The sequence below is a fragment of the Parasteatoda tepidariorum genome, chromosome 12, assembly GCF_982258835.1.
Source record: "Parasteatoda tepidariorum strain Cologne lab strain chromosome 12, Ptep-v5.0, whole genome shotgun sequence".
NCBI classification, from domain to species: domain Eukaryota; kingdom Metazoa; phylum Arthropoda; class Arachnida; order Araneae; family Theridiidae; genus Parasteatoda; species Parasteatoda tepidariorum.
This window is the reverse complement of record NC_141766.1, coordinates 66,652,337-66,670,799: the sequence shown is the minus strand read 5'-3', so window position 1 is coordinate 66,670,799 and position 18,463 is coordinate 66,652,337. Positions and strand designations below refer to the sequence as shown.

At 28.1% G+C, this 18,463-nt stretch overlaps 2 protein-coding genes across 6 annotated transcripts in view; one reads left to right on the top strand and one right to left on the bottom strand.

The window, feature by feature from the left end:
* LOC107454849 (putative E3 ubiquitin-protein ligase HECTD2) overlaps positions 1-14,227 on the top strand; it is a 70,423-nt gene extending 56,196 nt beyond the window's left edge. For all 3 annotated transcript variants that reach the window (XM_087156210.1, XM_087156211.1, XM_087156212.1), the window contains 7 exons: positions 659-820; positions 936-1,010; positions 1,097-1,184; positions 5,285-5,391; positions 7,982-8,097; positions 9,030-9,173; positions 13,317-14,227. In XM_087156210.1, coding sequence (XP_087012336.1) covers positions 659-820; positions 936-1,010; positions 1,097-1,184; positions 5,285-5,391; positions 7,982-8,097; positions 9,030-9,173; positions 13,317-13,437 — 813 coding nt within the window. In that variant the 3' untranslated portion in view covers positions 13,438-14,227. The remainder of the gene's footprint in view (positions 1-658; positions 821-935; positions 1,011-1,096; positions 1,185-5,284; positions 5,392-7,981; positions 8,098-9,029; positions 9,174-13,316) is intronic.
* Positions 14,228-15,308: 1,081 nt separating this feature from the next.
* Positions 15,309-18,463, bottom strand: part of LOC107454854 (bridging integrator 3) — a 31,026-nt gene continuing 27,871 nt past the window's right edge. For all 3 annotated transcript variants that reach the window (XM_087156214.1, XM_087156213.1, XM_087156215.1), the window contains 2 exons: positions 18,104-18,238; positions 15,309-15,503 (listed from right to left, as the gene is read on the bottom strand). In XM_087156214.1, coding sequence (XP_087012340.1) covers positions 15,357-15,503; positions 18,104-18,238 — 282 coding nt within the window. In that variant the 3' untranslated portion in view covers positions 15,309-15,356. The remainder of the gene's footprint in view (positions 15,504-18,103; positions 18,239-18,463) is intronic.

Here is an 18,463-nt window from a genome sequence, read left to right as displayed (position 1 = left end):
TATTTTATCGATATTTTTTATTGATATTTTATTGCAATCATTTAATTATATATTTGCTTGATGTTTTATATTGATATTTTATTATAATCCTTTGATTATATATTTTGTTGATATTTAATATTGATATTTTATAGATATTTTTTATTTATAGTTTAGTGTATTGTTTTAATTATATATTTTATTGATGTTTTATATTGATATTTTATTGTAATCCTTTGATTATATATTTTATTGATGCTTTATATTGATTGTAACCCTTTGATTATATGTTTTATAGATGCTTTATATTGATATTTTATTATAAACCTTTTATTATATGTTTTATTGATGTTTTATATTGATATTTTTTAATTAATATTTTATTGTAATCCTTTGATTATATATTTTATTGATGTTTTATATTGATATTTTATTCTAATCTGATTATATAGTTTATTGATGTTTTATTTTGATATTTTGTTGATATTTTATTGTAATCTTTTAATTACATATTTTATTGACATATTCTTATCTTTAAAATCTAATTAACAAAGTCAATTTTTAAACTATTTTATCAAACAAATCGGATACAAAATTTTGAATAAAATTTCCAGCTCTCAAAAACTATAATAAAATCCAAACTGATCAACAATTATGTATTTCCTTAATTTTGTCTTAGCTTATGGGACTAGCTGTTTATAATTCGATTATTTTAGACTTACATTTTCCAACAGCTTGTTATAAAAAACTTCTCAGTCCACCAGTTGTTCCGCAAAATCTCACACATGCCAATGTTGGGGTTTGGAAGTTTGGAATTGATGATCTTGCAGAAGTCATGCCGGTAATAATAACCTGTAATTACAAAATGATAAATAATTTATTAAATCATTTATTGTTATACTAATGTCAAATTTAACGTAGTTAAAATAAAGTTTAATTAAAAACCTAATTTCTAGGATGTTGCTATAGGGTTACGGGAACTTCTGACTTATGAAGGTAATGTTGAAGAAGATTTTTGCATGAATTTTCAGGTAACAGATTCAGAGTTTTAAAAATTTTGAACTATTTTCTTTATTCCCCTTTCCATTAAAAAAAATTTTTTTTTTTATTATTTTAGGTTTCTGTTGAAGAATTTGGTGGGATAAAAACGCATGTTTTAAAAACAGATGGGGAAAATCTTCCAGTTACAAATGAGAACAGACACGGTGAGTTCATTTATTTGTTTTAATCATTATTAAAACTATTTTTTTTATTTCTAGGAAAGGTTCTCTTTCAAATCAGGTAATAGTTTTTAGTCGCAATAGTAGTGCTTTATTTGCTACGACTGCCTGGGAAACAGCCTCTGCAAAAAGGATGGTTTGCCTTTTTATTTGGTAGGCTAGCGCGTTAAGTCTAGCACTTGACGGTAGAACAATTTAACTTGCTTTCTCGTAGCTCTTTCGCCAAATAAAAAAAACAACAGTTAAAGTGCAGGGTCCGACTTAGCCTAATTGGGGTCCGAAAAACTTTATTTGAGGCCCCCTCTGCATCACTATTTCAGTAATGAAGAACTGAATTTCATGGAGGTATTTAAATTTTCCCCCTCATTACAAATACATAACAAGAAAATTGACCTAAAATAGCTATATTCCCTCCAATCGTTAGACGAAACTGTCCATTTCATTGATTTTCTGACAATTCTATGTCCATCATGCAGTTTTCTGATTGTTAACTTTGTCATCTAGCTGCGAAAAATTCATATCCTTGCTGACATAAGGGTGGAATTCAGCTATATTTTCGCAATCACGATAGCTCACTTAAGCCAATCAAAAGCCCGTATTTTTGTAAATATATAACATTTTGTGATATATCAAAATACAGGCTTTTCATTGGCCAAATTTGTCCATCGTCATTGCTAAAATTTAGTTGAATTTCACCCTAGAAGACCATGGATTTATGAAAGATAGATTTTTTAGGTTCATGCGATAGATTAATGAAGAAGCGAACATAAAACGTAAACATTTTACACTGTACTGATATTTTGTTTAAAAAAAGTTCAATAAAGAAAGAAACGTAAAATAAGCTTTCTATTCGATGTGGGGACCTTCTTTGATGTGAGGGCCCGGGGCAACTGCCCAGTATGCTCCTGCCTTAATCAGGCTCTGTTTAAGTGCCTTATACTTGAAGCAAAGCTATCAATTTACACTCTACATAAAATTGTGCCGTTGGGCTTTAAAACAGACGAAATACATAAATATTTTAAAAGTTATTAAACTTTTTTATAAATCGACATTTTGTCAACATTTTTTCACCGAGATGGAAATGATTCAAATCTCACAGTTTTTGTGAATTTTTATGAGCCTAGATTGTGCAGCATTGGTGTGAATTGACGTTACATATTTCCTAGCTTTTAAAATTTCTTTTATTTCTTAAACTTATTATCATTCTTAATCGAATTGTAATTAAATTAAATCAATTATTTAATTTTTATTAAAATTTATAAAAAGCGAATTTAAAATATTTTATTCTTTTCTTATCGATCAATGTAATAGCTTACTTTCCATTTCATTACTAATGTAAGACTCATTAATTCAATATCGCGACTAATTTAAAAAAAAAATCTTTACTTCTTACCACAAATATGTCGCAGTTACATGGTTATACTAATTCCCACAGTCTTGCTGACGATTGCCAAAGTAATATCAAATCTAATATTGATTTTGAGGGGTTGGCTTTATTTTTGGTTATGTTATCTTCCGACAATTCGCCAACCTTGCATCTCTTCCCGTGCTCCTAACTGTCCGTTGGGAACAATTCATTCACTTCTCAATTTCCAATTTTTGGAGACTGGGGGTACCCTTTTGGGCCTCTCAGTCCCAACTGTTGAATATAAATCTTAATAAAAATTCTCAATATGAAGAGATTTCTTGATCCTTTCTTGGGGTTTTTCTCTATTTTAAATTATGGCCATTTTAAATACCTAATAAATCAATTTTACTTAAACGATTTTATTCAGTTCACTGAGATAATTATCATTATATTACATCCAAATTAAGATGTATCTGTAATAGCCCAAACTCAATAATGATACCTGAACTACCACTAAAAATTTGGAATAATGATCACCGCCTCCATAATTAGAGAAAGTTTTTATATATTAAAAAATAGTATTGCCCATGAAAATATTTTTGTTTGAATAGTCTAACATGCAGTAAAAAAAAATATATATATTTTACAGTTTTTTTAGTTAGTTGTGACATCTATTGACAAACTCTGTAACAAATTTTTAACTTTGAAAGGTGAATATGTAGTTTCCTAGAATAGAAAATAGGAAGAAGCTATAAATTTCTGTTTTCTTTCGTTTTTACTAAGAGGAAATCTTTCATAGCAAATTCTATTTCTCATCCATTGACAATTAAAAGAAAAATTATTCCAGGTAAACATACAAATTATGACCAGATTACTTAGGATTATGCAGAAATTATACAGAAATAATTTGTTTGCATTTTTATTTTTGAAAATATTTTCTCAGCATTTGAAATTTCGTACTTTAATCAAGCTTTAAATTACTAATGAAGATGAAGCAGAATTTGCCATGAAATTCCCCCCCCCCCCTCACGGTATAGCGTCTCTTAGTCCTTTGACGCAGAATTTTTATTAAACATATTTTCAGTTCTTTTTTCATTAATTTGTATTAATTTAGATCAAAATAATTGAAAAGTCTTATATTTAGAATTTTAATAATTTATGGTTATGAAATGCACCAGTGTCTTTTTCTGCTATATAGGTAAAATCTTACAAACACGGCTCACTTCCAAACAATAATTTTTGAAACTTGCACGTATTTGCAGTTATTTAGATTTAAGAGAAATAGTTATTAATAATTGTAATTTGTTTAATTTACAAAATCAATTATTAATAAATGTTTGTATATGAATGACAAAAAAAAAATTTTTTTTAACTACTTTTTTTTTATCTTATATTTTAGTACAAATATAATTAAGATAATCTAACAAGTACAATTTAGAAATTAATATATATTGTATATATATATTTTTTTTACATTTTTGCTCGTAATTAGAGAGCGAGAAAAAAATATATAAAAGAGACATAGCTGTCCAATAAGTGTCAAAGTGACTTTTCAAATGAAGAGCCAAGTAGGGTAAACCAACCAGTGAAGGAACACTACCCAGTGAAGGAACATTTCATATATATTGATTAAAAATAAGAATTTGAAAGTTTTTCTTTAGATTGATTGGTAACAATAGCTTACTGCCAAACAATAGGAAGTCATCTAGCAATGTTTTGGATTACCTGGTCAATTAGACTTCTCTGGAAAAATTTTTGAATTTGTTATTATCTCTGTAACACCTTGTTTCTTTGAAAAAATTATAAGGTTAGTATTTGTATGTATATGTTTGAAGTGGAATTAATTGCATGTAATAGTTTTATTTTTCTCACTGTGAAAAAGAGAATTCAAAATATAGTTATTGAAGTTACGTTTTATTTTTTTTAAAGCATCATAGCATAGTAAAGTACTGAGATGAGGGGGTGTTTATTCACTGGATCTTCAAACGATGAAAAACCAGTGAAGGAACAAGTGTTCCTTTACTAGTTTTTTTTCTAAGTTAATGAAAATATAAGACAAACTTTAATTTTCTTGTACCTTTAGTGATGTTTCGGGTCAAAAGTATGTTAAAAATACGAAAAATAACTTCCAAGCAGTGAGGGAACAGGCATGTTCCTTTACTGGGCATAGATTTCCCAGTAAATGAACAGTATGTGTTAATATGTTGACACTTTAATTTTCAATTCATAATTACAAAAAAAAGTTAAAATTTTCCAAGTATTTATATGTTATAATTTCAAGAATAGGCTTGTTTTTAAATATTTGTATTGCTTATAAATTCATAACAAGCATTAAAAAATAACCGAAATTAAGTGTTCCTTTACTGGTAAGAGCTGTTCCTTCACTTGGTCTTCTTACAACTTGTTATTTGAACCTCATATAAGTTCTCTACAATTGTTTTACATAATTTGCAATTAGTAACAAATATGTTGACACTGTCATTTAACTAAAATTACGAATTTTGAAATTAATATGATTTTTTAAAAGGCAAGCGAAGCTTAAGTGTTCCTTCACTGGTTAGTTCACCCTATATCACCAGTCTGTTAGCAATAAAAATAGATTAAGCTCATAATGGTTAATAAAAATTTGATACGCTTAAACAAATATAATGATCAGCATCACCCAATGTATCATAACAAATAATATTAAAACATGCATATTATTTGCATTTAATTTAATATAATTCTTTTATTTCAGAATATGTAAATTTATATACAGAGCTTATATTAAATAAGGCAATCTATCAACCTTTCAAAGCCTTTTATCTTGGCTTCCATAGTGTTTGTGCCTCAAATGCTTTAATTGTAAGTATAAAATCTTCCGTTTTTTTCTAATTACATGCACGACTACTATCTGTAATTTATTGTTTTTAGCAAACATTCCTGAAGTAATAAAATTCTTGATGTTCAAAATGTAGAGAAAACATGGAAAAAATGACAGAAAATATTAAGAATCCGGAAAATAGAATCTTTTCAGGATTATATTCTCAAAAAGGAGTGCTGTCTAATATTGTATCAATATAGCCAAAGCAAAATATATCAATACCATAGTGTAAGGAGTTCTAAAAAAAATTTTACAACAAAAAATAGAACATATTAAGCAAAAATATCACGTAAAGACAGAAAATAAAATGTAAAGAAAAAACAGAATAAAACACAACAAAAAATCTATAAAGCGAGTAGCGAATTCAAATGAACATTTTTCAATAATGATTTAAAATATTTTCGTAAGAAGATTGCCAGATTACAAAATATGAAAACAGAAGCGCAAATTGAGGTAAAAGCGTAAATAGAGGTGTTTTGTTTTATAGTGCGTTCTTAGTGCAGTACTGAAGTGCGCTTGATTTGTTAGTCACCAAGGATGGACCCGAAAATGGATGTGCGCAATGAATTTGCGGATATAGTCATGTGAGCTCATTTATTCTATTTACTTGCAGCTTATGCGCAGTAAATAAAACTTATTGCTTTTCTTAATTTTCTTCGTTTTTTGTTGTCCTTTTTGTATTTACTTATTATGCTATACATACATACATATGCGCTAATTAAAATGCAAAATTTTTTATGGATTCACAAAGTATGCAAGTACAGCATACCATGCAAGTGAGTCTTAGATCCAGGTGTTTACTGTCACGTGGGCATTCTTTTGTTGAAATGTTCAAATTATTTTGCATAGATGGGGCTGAGTTTCGTTGATATGCAACCATTTCATCATTCAAGGTGTCGATGACCGTGAGCGAGTTGACATAAGCCGAGGGAGAAGGGAAAACACACAATCGTATTAAATCGCATGATTTGGGCGGCCAATTCGAATAGCGAGGAATTATACGACCAAAAAATTTTATAAGGAAACAATGCTCAACAATAAAAGCGCTTTGTTCTTTTGAGTAGCGCTCTTTTTTAATAATCTTGAACCATCAGCTCTTACTCTTCTTTCCTTTTATTTGCAACATTGCATAACACAAATGGTAAAAAATACAAAACACGCATAAAGGTTACCCACTTCTATGAAATTCGAAACAAGCAATAAAAATTAAAATTTCCAAAACAGAATACTGGATTTTTAATTTTCTATTTTTTTTCCTTCTATTTAGCATTTTAATCTATTACATACCTATTCGGGGGGGGGGGGATCTGGACATCTTGAATATTTATTATCGAACATGGAAACAGTCTCCAGTGTTTAGGGAAATTTTATCAGATTAACCACTGTCAGGTAACTGAGATGAATTTTATAAAATTTTCCGTTTTTCTAAAGGATACTAAATTTTTTCTTCCTGGTTGACCACCCATCTTACTAATCTCATGAGGAATTGCTTTTAAACAACGTAGACTGTTCTTTTTTAAGTGAGTTTTGAATAAAAAAAGTTTTTTGTGTAAATTAAAAACACTGGACGCTTTTAATTGCGAATATGAATTACAAATTATTTTAGCAACAAATAATGATTTGAAAATAAATAAAAAAATACAGCAATTGGGGGATCTTTTAATTATTAAAAAACGCCTCATCCATAAGATTAAAAAAAATTCAGTCAAGACTTTAGAGATAAAATTCACAAAATTTAGGTTTTTAAAGATAATGAAATTTTTCAAGTTACTATTTACATTAACTTTTTAAATGCTAAGAAAACCAAAAAGATTTTTTGCTTATTCATTAAAAATTATATTTATTTGGCTAATTGATAAAAAATGTAGCACTGAAATATTCTTATATAAACTAATATTACTTTCCAATTGCACAGCACAAACTTAAATTCTGTTGAAAAATGGGAAGAAAAAAAAAAGAAACTCGTTTTAAAATGGTAAATGAGGTAATGATAAACATGGTAAATAAAATAATGTTTTTAATTACTTTTTAAACATTCAATTAAATTTAGCTCAATTCTGTTAGATCATATATACATAGTTATTTATTAATTTTTAAACAATCTATATTTTTAATGTTTCAGATCATCTAATAACTTGCATAAAAACAAATTAAAAAAAAATCTGAACACATTCTCATCAACTTAAAAACAATCTTAAATAATAATAAAAGCATAATAATGCAATGCAAGTGTAAATACTCAGCAAAATATAAAAAAGAATAACTCGGTAAAATAATATTTACGTATATACTTTCATACGTACATAGTTATTTATAAATTTTTAAAGAATCTATATTTTTAATGTATCAGATCATCTAATAACTTATATAAAAACAAATTTAAAAAAATCTGAACACATTCTCGTCAACTTAAAAACAATCTTTATTAATAATAAAAGCATAATAATGTAATGTAAGTGTAAATACATAGCAAAATTAAATAAAAAAAATTAACTCTAAAATAACATTTCTTTAAAAAAAAAGTTATTAGCCAATTGGTTGTCAGACATTTCATTTTTTGTTTATTTTTAGATGCTGAGACCAGAAGAAGTTGAAATGCTTGTATGTGGATGTCCAACACTTGATATGGATGAACTTCGTAAAGTGACAGTTTATGATGGTTTTCATGAAGAAGAGCCAATAATTAAGTATGGGTTTTCAACTAACTAAGGGTGACTTAACTAGCTAAACACAGCAGAACAATTTTCGAATTATTTAGTATTGAGATAACTAAACTTAAGAATCAATTATTTAAAATTTGTTTTTACGCATTAATATCAGCAATTTAAAATTTGAGAAGGGGATGAATGCTAGCAATAACAATGGTTTTAAAAAGGTTCGTTAAATTAAGCATATTGTCAAGTCGATCACTCTAGCTAGCCAGAATGTGGTTGAATCTATGATTACAAAAATGTTATGCAAACACAAGAGCAGGTTAAGTATGTAATACTCAAATGGAGATCATTGTATGTAAGATCTCTGATTAACCCGAGTTAACTCGGCTATGTATTATTGCAAATATTTATTATCCCGAGAAAATTCGGGAGTAGCAGAATTTGTCTCTACGTTTTGTTTTATTATGTTTTTACTCAGCCGAAAGCAAAAATAAATAAATAATAATCTGCTGCGATTGGAAATTGGCCAAGCTTTGTTTGGGAGTTAGGATTGTGCACACGTGTTTTATGCTATTGTATATACGATGGTTGCTGAATTTACATGGGGGGTTTCGTATGTCCCTTGTTTTAAAAATTATCATACAAAGGCTAATATTTAATTTTTTTTTCATTTACTTGAGATAACTCGGGATAGAAGAATAGTGATAAATTAAATGCTTTTTAAACATAAAAAAAAAATAAAATTTTTACTTAAAACTTGCGCTTTGTTTTAATTCCTTGTATTTATTAATGAACTAAAAATCTGTTGATTTTTTGCACTTTTTTTCAAAAAAATTGGTATGGGAAGCGGTTAATAAGTCAATGGAAAAAATGTGATTCACTTGGAAATTTTTTGATTATTTTTTTCTGAGCATTTTATCCCAGTGTCCCAATTTAGTAAAAATTTCTTCGTATAATTCTTTTAGAGAGTTCTGGGAAATTTTAAAAAGTTACAGCCCTGATCTTCAAAAACAATTCTTGAGATTCACTACAGGAAGTGATAGAGTACCTGTAGGAGGAATGGGAGAAATGGCTTTTAAAATATCAGCCTTGAACCACAATACAGATATGTAAGTATATTTATTTTTATCCAGCTATACCAGTCTAACAATATTTGAAATGCTATAGAGAAGTTATTCAATAAGTCTTATTACGAACAAAACAAAATCTGTTATTCGTGTTTTCAGTTGTTAATTTTTTACCCAGTTAAAACGTAACAAATTTTGTTGATTTTATCAAATCAAACAATGTGAACTAACCTTCATCCTTCCTCAATGGCACGACAGCCCCGGGTGGGCCCTGGCCTTCTCAATCAACTTCCTCCAGGCCTGCTTCTGCCTGGCAGTTGTCTTCCAGTTTGAGACGTTTAAGACTGAAATGTCTCTTTCCACGCAGTCGGCCCATCTCAGTTTTGGTCGACCTCTGGGCCTTGATCCGATGGGCTGAGCCGAAAAGATTATGTTTGTCGAACGCTCTCTGTTCATTCGAATGATGTGACCAGCCCATTTAATTCTTTGAATTTTTACATACTTGACAACATCAGGCTCTCTAAGGGCCCGATAGAGTTCTGAGTTTGAACGTCTGTACCAAGTACCATCAACTTGTTTGCCCCCAAAAATGGATCTTAGGATCCGGCGTTCGAAGATTCCCAAGGAATTCTCATCTTTCTGTGTTGTTGTCCAAGTTTCTGAGGCATATGTTAGGATAGGTCTGATTAAGCATTTATAAATTAACAGTTTAGTATCTCTTTTCAGTAGGTTTGATTTTAAATATTTTTTTAATCCATAAAAACATTGACTTGCACTATTTATTGATTCTTCTTTGTATTTCGGGTGCGATATTGCCATTAACGTTGACTTCAGAACCAAGATAAACAAAACTGTTTACTTTTTCAAACTTGTATTCACCAATTTGCAAGTGAGTTGTAGAATCAGTTATTTTGGTGCATTGCATATACTTGGTTTTCTCCTGGTTAATAGTGAGATGCATTTTTTCTGCCTCTTTTTCCATGGATAGAAAAGCTTGTTTTAAATCAGATTGTGTTCGCGCTATGATGTCAACGTCATCGGCAAAAGCGAAAATTTGGACAGACTTATGAAAGATATGTCCTCTGGTATTGATTCCTGAATCTCTGATAATTTTTTCTAATGCCAAATTGAAGAGTAGGCATGCCAAAGCATCGCCTTGCCTTACAACATTTTTTACCTCCATTGGTTCCGAGAAGTCATTTTGGATTTTAACTTTCTGCATGGTCTTACACAGTGTGAGTCGTACAAGCTTGTCCGGGATATTGAATTCTCGCATAACTTCAATGAGTCGCTTCCGGTTTACACTGTCGTAAGCAGTTTTGAAATCTACAAATAGGTGGTGGGTACCAATTCCAAATTCCCTGGTCTTTTCCAGAATCTGTCTTATGCAAAATATTTGGTCAGTTGTAGACCTGCCCTTCCTAAAACCGCACTGGTATTCACCAATGATGTTTTCTACATAGGGGCTAAGTCTGTGATATAGAATTTTTGAAAAGACTTTATATGCAGTGCAGAGCATGCTGATACCCCGGTAGTTTGAACATTCAAGAATGTCTCCTTTTTTTGTGTATAAGACAAACAGTGCTGTGTTTCCATTCTTCCGGGAGTATCTCTTTTTCCCATACTGATGTTAGAATATTATGTATGGCCTTTAACCCACCTGGTCCTGAGTTTTTGATGAATTCTGGTGATATCAAATCTGGGCCAGGAGCCTTGTTGTTCTTAAGTTTTTGAACTGCTTCTTCAACCTCAATCATTGAAAGAGGTGCAATACACTCTTGGTTAACGTTTGGTGAACAGGACTCTGTCTGAACGCACTCTACATTAAGTAGGTTGTCGAAGTGTTCATTCCATCTATTGAGAATGTCGGTTTTATCGCTTAAAATATCTCCATCTTTATTTCTGCAAAGGTTAGTTCTAGGTTTGAACTCCTGACGACCAAAGTTAATGCCACGAAAGAAAGCTCTGCTCTCATTAGACCCTCGGAGATGTGAACCTTCATAGCAACGACAATAAACACTTCATGATTTATTTCCTGCTCCAGAAAAGGATACAGATTCAAACTTTTAAATTCAGGATCTCCCAATAAGAAATTCTAAATTTCCCTTAAGTAGAATTTGCTTCTATTCAGGTAACTTCTAGACTTCATCAAGTAACTTTGTTGCCATTCATGAATAAGAAAAAAAATTCTAATATAGAGCCTAAGTCAAAGTTTTTACCATCAATTTAACAGCAACGTTACATTTGACAAAAAGAACCCTGAAACGGGATTTTGTGAAACCAATAATATTTTCTTCTTCTTTTCAATTGATGAACTGAAGGCATTCTAAGCCTATTGATGGTAGTAAATCATTTTAAATACGAAATATTTTTGATTTTTTAAAATGACATTAATTACTTACTGACAATGAATTGCTCTTAGGCAAATTTAGAGTTCAGAGTTAGTACTAAAACTTTTTAAATATAAATATATGCATTCGACAAAAAAATTATTTTTTGCTATCAATTAGAGTTATGTGTTCGTATTACAATTTGCTTTATTACTCTCAGAGTATTCTTTTAATTGGACAGTCTATGAGATAATTTAGAGTAACAAAAAAAAAAATTATGTTATGTGCGAACCTAACAAAAAATAAAAGACCCAAATGAATTTCTAAAAAACTACACTAATTTTTCTAAATTATAATAATCGAAGCATTAAATATATTTTTAAACCATTACACTAATGCTACAAATGTTTTCATTACATAACAATATCTTTCTAGAATATATTTTAAAAAATCTGGAATTTATTATATATTCAAAATAGTCAAACTTTAACCAATTTTTTAAAATTATAACAAACTCTTTTATTACATTTTCAATAAAAAACACTGAAAATTCTCAAATACATTGAAAATTTATTAAGACCCTGTATGTGTTTTAATGTCCCAATTGTACATTTTTATCAGTAGCATAAAAGAACAGTGGTAAAAACAGAGATGTTTAAAATTTGACAGAGGTACGTCATACAAAAAGAGATAAATATACAGTTAAAAGAGCCAAAAGATAAATAATATTACAAATTAAAGTCATAAATTTTTTGGGCTCTTTTAACTGTATATTTATTTCTTTAAGTATGATGTAACTTCTGCCAAATTTTAATCGTCTCTATCATCTTCTACCATCCATATCTATTAAGTTACTGATAAAGATGTAAAATTGTGACATTGAAACACATATAGGTTTTTAATAAATTTTTACTATATGAGATTTTAAAACTTTGCCTTTAATTAAATTTAATTTCCTCACAAAGAACAACTCTCGTAATTTTATATTTCATTACAGCTTTGAAAACATTTGAGTTGTTTGCGAATGTCCTTTCCATACATATTATTTTAACTTCACTGATTGTAGAACACTGATTACCAGGACATGAGTGTGTTTTTTATTATTATAAATCAAAAATAATAATATAGAAGGTGTTTTCTATATAAATGTAAACAACAACAATTTCAAACTCTTGACCTGCTCCACTTCCAGTTAGAAAGTATACAGCTGCTTACTACAGCTCATTCTGCAATGCAATATTTTCAAACAGATCATTTTGTTTAAGAAATAAATAATGAAATTTCTTACATAAAATCTGCTATATTTCATAAGATATTAATGATCTATAGTAATTCTAGTGAGTTTGAAGTGAAAATTTGTTTTAATTATTTAGAGATGTATTGTTAAAAAGGTGATATGGTAGCTAAATTTAAAAAGAACTCACTTTTTTGACAATTCTAATTAGACCTCTTATTACTTGTTTATTCCTAGTATAAGCCATGCACCATCATATGTTAGTGTCAGCATATTGTTCGAGCAGTGAGATTAAGTTCATTTTACAAATTATCATTTAGGTTTAAATTTTGAAGTCTGTATATTGTTAACAAAGTAAGTGTTTTATAATGATTCTTTTTTCTAACAACAATTCTCACGTCTTCAAATAAAAATTCTTTTTTAACCACAAATAATAAATCAAGTAACAAATACACGTATACAAGAAATACTACTCAAGAGAGTCTCCAAATACAATGATCAAATTGTGAGCCAAATGGCTTCAAAACACGTTAAAAAACAATAACTTGGAAGTATAGGCAGTCAAGAACTTGCAGCGCTCCCTAGAAAACACTATCATATACAATTTTTTTTTTCATTTAGGTTACCAATTTCCCATACATGTTTCAACCAATTGGTCCTTCCACGATATAAAAATAGAGATATTTTGAGAGAAAAATTAACAATAGCCATATCAAATGCAGAAGGATTTGGCTTAGAGTAAATAATCATCTTTCTCAAGCTGTTTTGAAATATAATTCACTTCTCAACAAAAGAAGTTGCCTTTCGACTGTGATTTCATACAAGTTGTTCTGTTTCGTCAACTGTACAGAATCGTATTTTTTGTACCTATTTATAATATAAGACTGATAAGAATTTAGAAATATTGTTGAAATTTCATTGTAAATAATCAAATTTAATTCGTTAAAAATTCTGTGGTGGTAGGAAAAATCCTTTAATGTAAAATAACCTGAAAAAGTTTGCCTACAAAAAGTTATTGATGTTTGTAATTCAGGGGAGTACAAAGGATTTGAAAATGTTATCTATTCAATAAGTTTAGTTATCATACAAAAATCGTAGGTTTCAAGGCATAGATTTTAAGAACTTAATCCAGCCATCACAGAATTAACATATCAATCAAGAGAATCTTTGACACAGATTTTTAATAAGTCACATTTTAGATTTGTAACAAAATTAAAGTTTGACAGAATCTGATAGATATAACTTTGTTGTGATTAATCATGTTCAGATTGTTGAAGTGGAACTTGCCAAAACAGATTAAATTCTGGAAGATGTTACAGAAAAGAGTACTCAATTTTAGAAAATTATTACAAAAAGTACAAAAACTATGATCAAATTATGTACATACATTTAGGAAAAAAGCAGTTTGATCTGGAACAGGTGCAATGTAATTTTTTCATGGTTTTGGCAAGTTCTAACTTGAATCTTTTAAGACATTTATTATTTGTACTATATTTGTTTTGATGTATAATAAAACAATTTAACATTTTTTAGTTCTAATATTTAACATATTTTGATCACTTTGTTATGTCAAATCCCACTACACAACCCACTTTTTTCTTTTAGGAAAGCTTTTGAAAAAAATTATGCACTTCAAAACATTCAATTAAAAGTTTTCCCAAGGAAAAAAAACCACTTGGGAAAAACAAACATAACAGCCTAGAACACACAATAATGAAAAGAAAAAATACTACAAAAAATAATAAGAATAGAAAAAACAGACTATTTAAACTAGAGATATATTTTGATACTTAATAAATGAATTTAAATCATGTAAGATACACAGAGTTTTAAGTTAATCATCTGATATTTATAACTAAAAATATTTATTATCAAAATTATCTATTAAATATCATAATTAATATGTTAAATTAATATATTTTATGTCAATATATTTTATATTAATATATTTAATATTGACATATTTAATAAAAAAAGCTTAAGATACATATTTAGAAATAATATGTTATTATTAATGATGTTAATTAATAAAATATGAAATATTTTTAAAAAAAATTTGATTAATGATTCTAGTTGATCATAATGCAATGATTAAGTTGATCATAATGCAAGTCAATTACATTGGTAAAAAAAATTTCAATTATTTATAGATTTGAAACAAAAATTTATGAAGAATGGATGGAAGCCTTAAAAATTATTGATCTTTAGGTTGTTTATCTCTTGTTAATACAAAAGGGAAATTTTGTAAAATTTATAAAATGATGAAAGAAAACAGTGGAATATTAAATAAATATATAAGCTCATGAAGAAAATCACTGTCAAATAACATTTGTAAGAAAGTACTCAGAGAAAAAAAGGTTTTAAATATTCGCAGCTTTTTTTTTTTTTTTTTTTAGTTTGTGTTCATTAAGTTTATGCCTGTTAAAAATACTTTTAGAAAAAAGACAACTGAATACTTGTTACTTGGATGCTAGTTTAGATCAGCTATAAAGCAAACTTTTAATAATGGGTGCATATAAAACATCATCATGATATGAAATTAAATTTAGATATTTGTACTTCATTTAAAATACACGATTTTTATGGTTAGAAATAAATAAAAATATTTATGCCTTACAAATAAAAATATTTATTTTTAACACACATACAAATTAAATGATATTAATTATCGCCAACAATTGATAATGAATGAATCAAAGAAAATCTTTGATTTTGCACTTGTCTCAGCTCCATTTCAGAATAGTTAAAATCTTTTAAACTTGGAATGGTTTCAGTAAACAATTTTGCAGAATTACCACTGTGTTCGACCTAAAAAGTAAAAGAAAACTATAGTTGTCAAGTAATAAAATAATAAGCGAAAATCTTTAGTTAAAGCATTATATGAAATAAATTACAATGCAAAATTGCTAACAAAGAAACCATTCCCACAATTAAACATCATTTAGAATTTCACAAAAACTAAGTTTATATATAGCCCTGCAAAGTTGAAGTGTACACACAAACTTTAACTTCTCTTTACAAAGTTCAAATAAGGTTTCACTTTTTTGATTGTTAAGAAAATAGCTTAAATTTCATTCAAAAAAATTGTAGAGTATTGTTAAAAGAAATCCATGAACATTGATAATGCAATCCTAAAATTAATTGAGAAAATATGCAAATTTTTAAAATAATCATTGTAGAGTTGTCCCTTAACAGAAAAGCTGGAAAAGACAAAAACCAGCTTAATCCATTATTTGCTTTTTTTTTCTTCCTAATTTTACAATATTTTAAGTATTTTTTTCCAATAAACTCAAATGAGAACTGTTTTACGAACCTTACATGCTTCTTGTTTTGATTTATTAAGTAAAATCTTTTTGATGCCAACTAAATAAAAACACACTTTACTAAAACTTGCTTAAATATGTTTGTTTGAAGGATTGAAGTACAGGTAAGATGTCTTCTTCATGCATTACAGGATTGAAACCATCATATTTAGTTAACATTCAAAGTTTAGTTGACTCTGTCAGGAAAAATGCTTTGATAAAACAAATGTATAATCCTATATTTTCCTCCTACACATAAAATATATTTCAGATTGTTTTTTTAAAAAAAATTAATTTAACATAAAGGGGAAGAATATTCAAATAATTAGTGACTCCGTAACTATGACTATGTGACTCAGTAACATTTCAACTTTGATTATTTGATATTGATCTACTTTGATATTGAACATTTCGTATGTAATTCCTTAAACTGACTTTATCAACATACTTTTTATGCAAAAAACACAAGATATAAATAAGTGCAAATATAGCTTTTGAATTAACAAGCGCTCCAAAGGTGCGATTGGTAAAAGCGTTACTCACTCCGTTGAAGGAGAGCTGGGGGAGGTGAGTTAAATTATGGAAGTCAACTAAACAGCCAACCTATATACTCAGCATTGTAAAAGTTAAATCTGCTGTGGTTGAAAGTCCTCTTGTTGGTTGTGGAATTGAAGTTTGAAAAGCTTTACTAATTACTAATATGCAGAATAAGAAGGTACAGGCATTGACCATATCCTTTGACTGGAATCAAAATTATCTTGCATTCTGCAATCACTGTTAAAAGATAGGGCCCTGATAGAGGGAGCTTGGTCGTGTTTGTTAGGGAAGTGCGTTGCAAATCAACATCATGTGTGATAATATTTGAGATGACATTATCATCATATAAATTAAATTATCAAAATAAATTTAAATACTTTTTACTGGTAATAAAAATATCGCTAAGTTGATTTGGATGCTTTATATTTTTAAACCAATGATATATAAGATTTAATGGCACAAACTCCAAGTAGGATTTGCGACCTAAAAACTAAGTCCCAAAATTTTTTTCACTGCATCAACAAATAGAAATTTCATAGGTCAACTTTACTTTTATCCCATTGATATAAACTTTCTGCCCTTTTTAAAAACTGAAAAAGAAGAATGCATTATTTGAAAAGCATTTTATTTGTGCAAGTTGCGATGTTATATTAAAAAAGTATTTTAATTAATATAATTGAAACCTATTAAAAAAAACTTCATTAAATAAAATGGAACTTAATCTTTTGTTACAATTCTTACACAATATATTCTAAATCTTTAAATGTATATATACTTATGGTAATTTTATTTGAATTTTTCTATTTCCAGCTGCTATGTTATGATGCATTGTTTTGCTATTTTTGACTTAATTTAAAAGCAAACTAACAATTAGAAAGGGTTGGATGAATAACTGGACAATTTAATGCTAGAATTGAAATATACTGAACTCTATTTTTGTGATAAACAAAAATCAAATATTGATTTGGACTAGGTCTAACACAAAGTAAGAGCAAAATTCCTGGAGTACATTAGAGTGATTGACATCATAGTTATCCAAAAAAATGATTAAGAAAAGCATGTTGACAAATTTTATAATTGAAGAAAATACAAGTTTTGATAAAACTAAATGCATAATTTATATGAATAATGTGAAAAATTCTTCCTGAAAATTTAACATGACTTTAACCCTACAATATAATATTTTCACCAAAAACTTTACAATTTTCCTTACTTTCATAGTAGGTTTATATTTATAAATATATATAAAAGTTCAATATTTTCTTATTATTGCAGTACTAATTTTAAAAATTAAAACTTCTCAGAAAACAATTGGCACTTTCCAAACTTTTGCCAAACTCATAATATTTTTTTCTTTAGATTCTTATTATCATCTTTATTATTTATTGCTAGATATAGCTCTAAATTTATCATAAAATATATAATAAAAAGTCATGAAATTTTTATGACTTTTATAAAATATAAATACATGAACATTTTTTAGAAATTCACATCTTGAAAAGAGCCAATTTTTTCTTTCATTTCAGTAATAAAAAGCATAAAATTATTTTAAATGTGAAATATTCTAACCTGAGCTTTAATTAATGCTTCCAAACAAGGTTGAAAATATTCTATTCGACCTTCATATAATAAAGGCAATTCTGATTTTAGAACTCTATCTAAAGCTTGAAAATCTTCCTCCAAGTTCACTAAATTTTGCTTAGCCTGCATAGAAATAAAGGTTTCTGATATATTCAAGCATCAAAATTTTATCATATAAAGTAACTACAGTATAACGTCTCATATCCGGACGTCCCTTTTCCGGAAGGATCGATTTCCCGGACACTTTTTAACAATTAAAATAAACAAACATCTCATCTTCCCCTTTCTTTAAAAAAAAATGGTCTTTTGACACGTTTTCTCGACCATTGAGAGACCCTTAGCGACGCT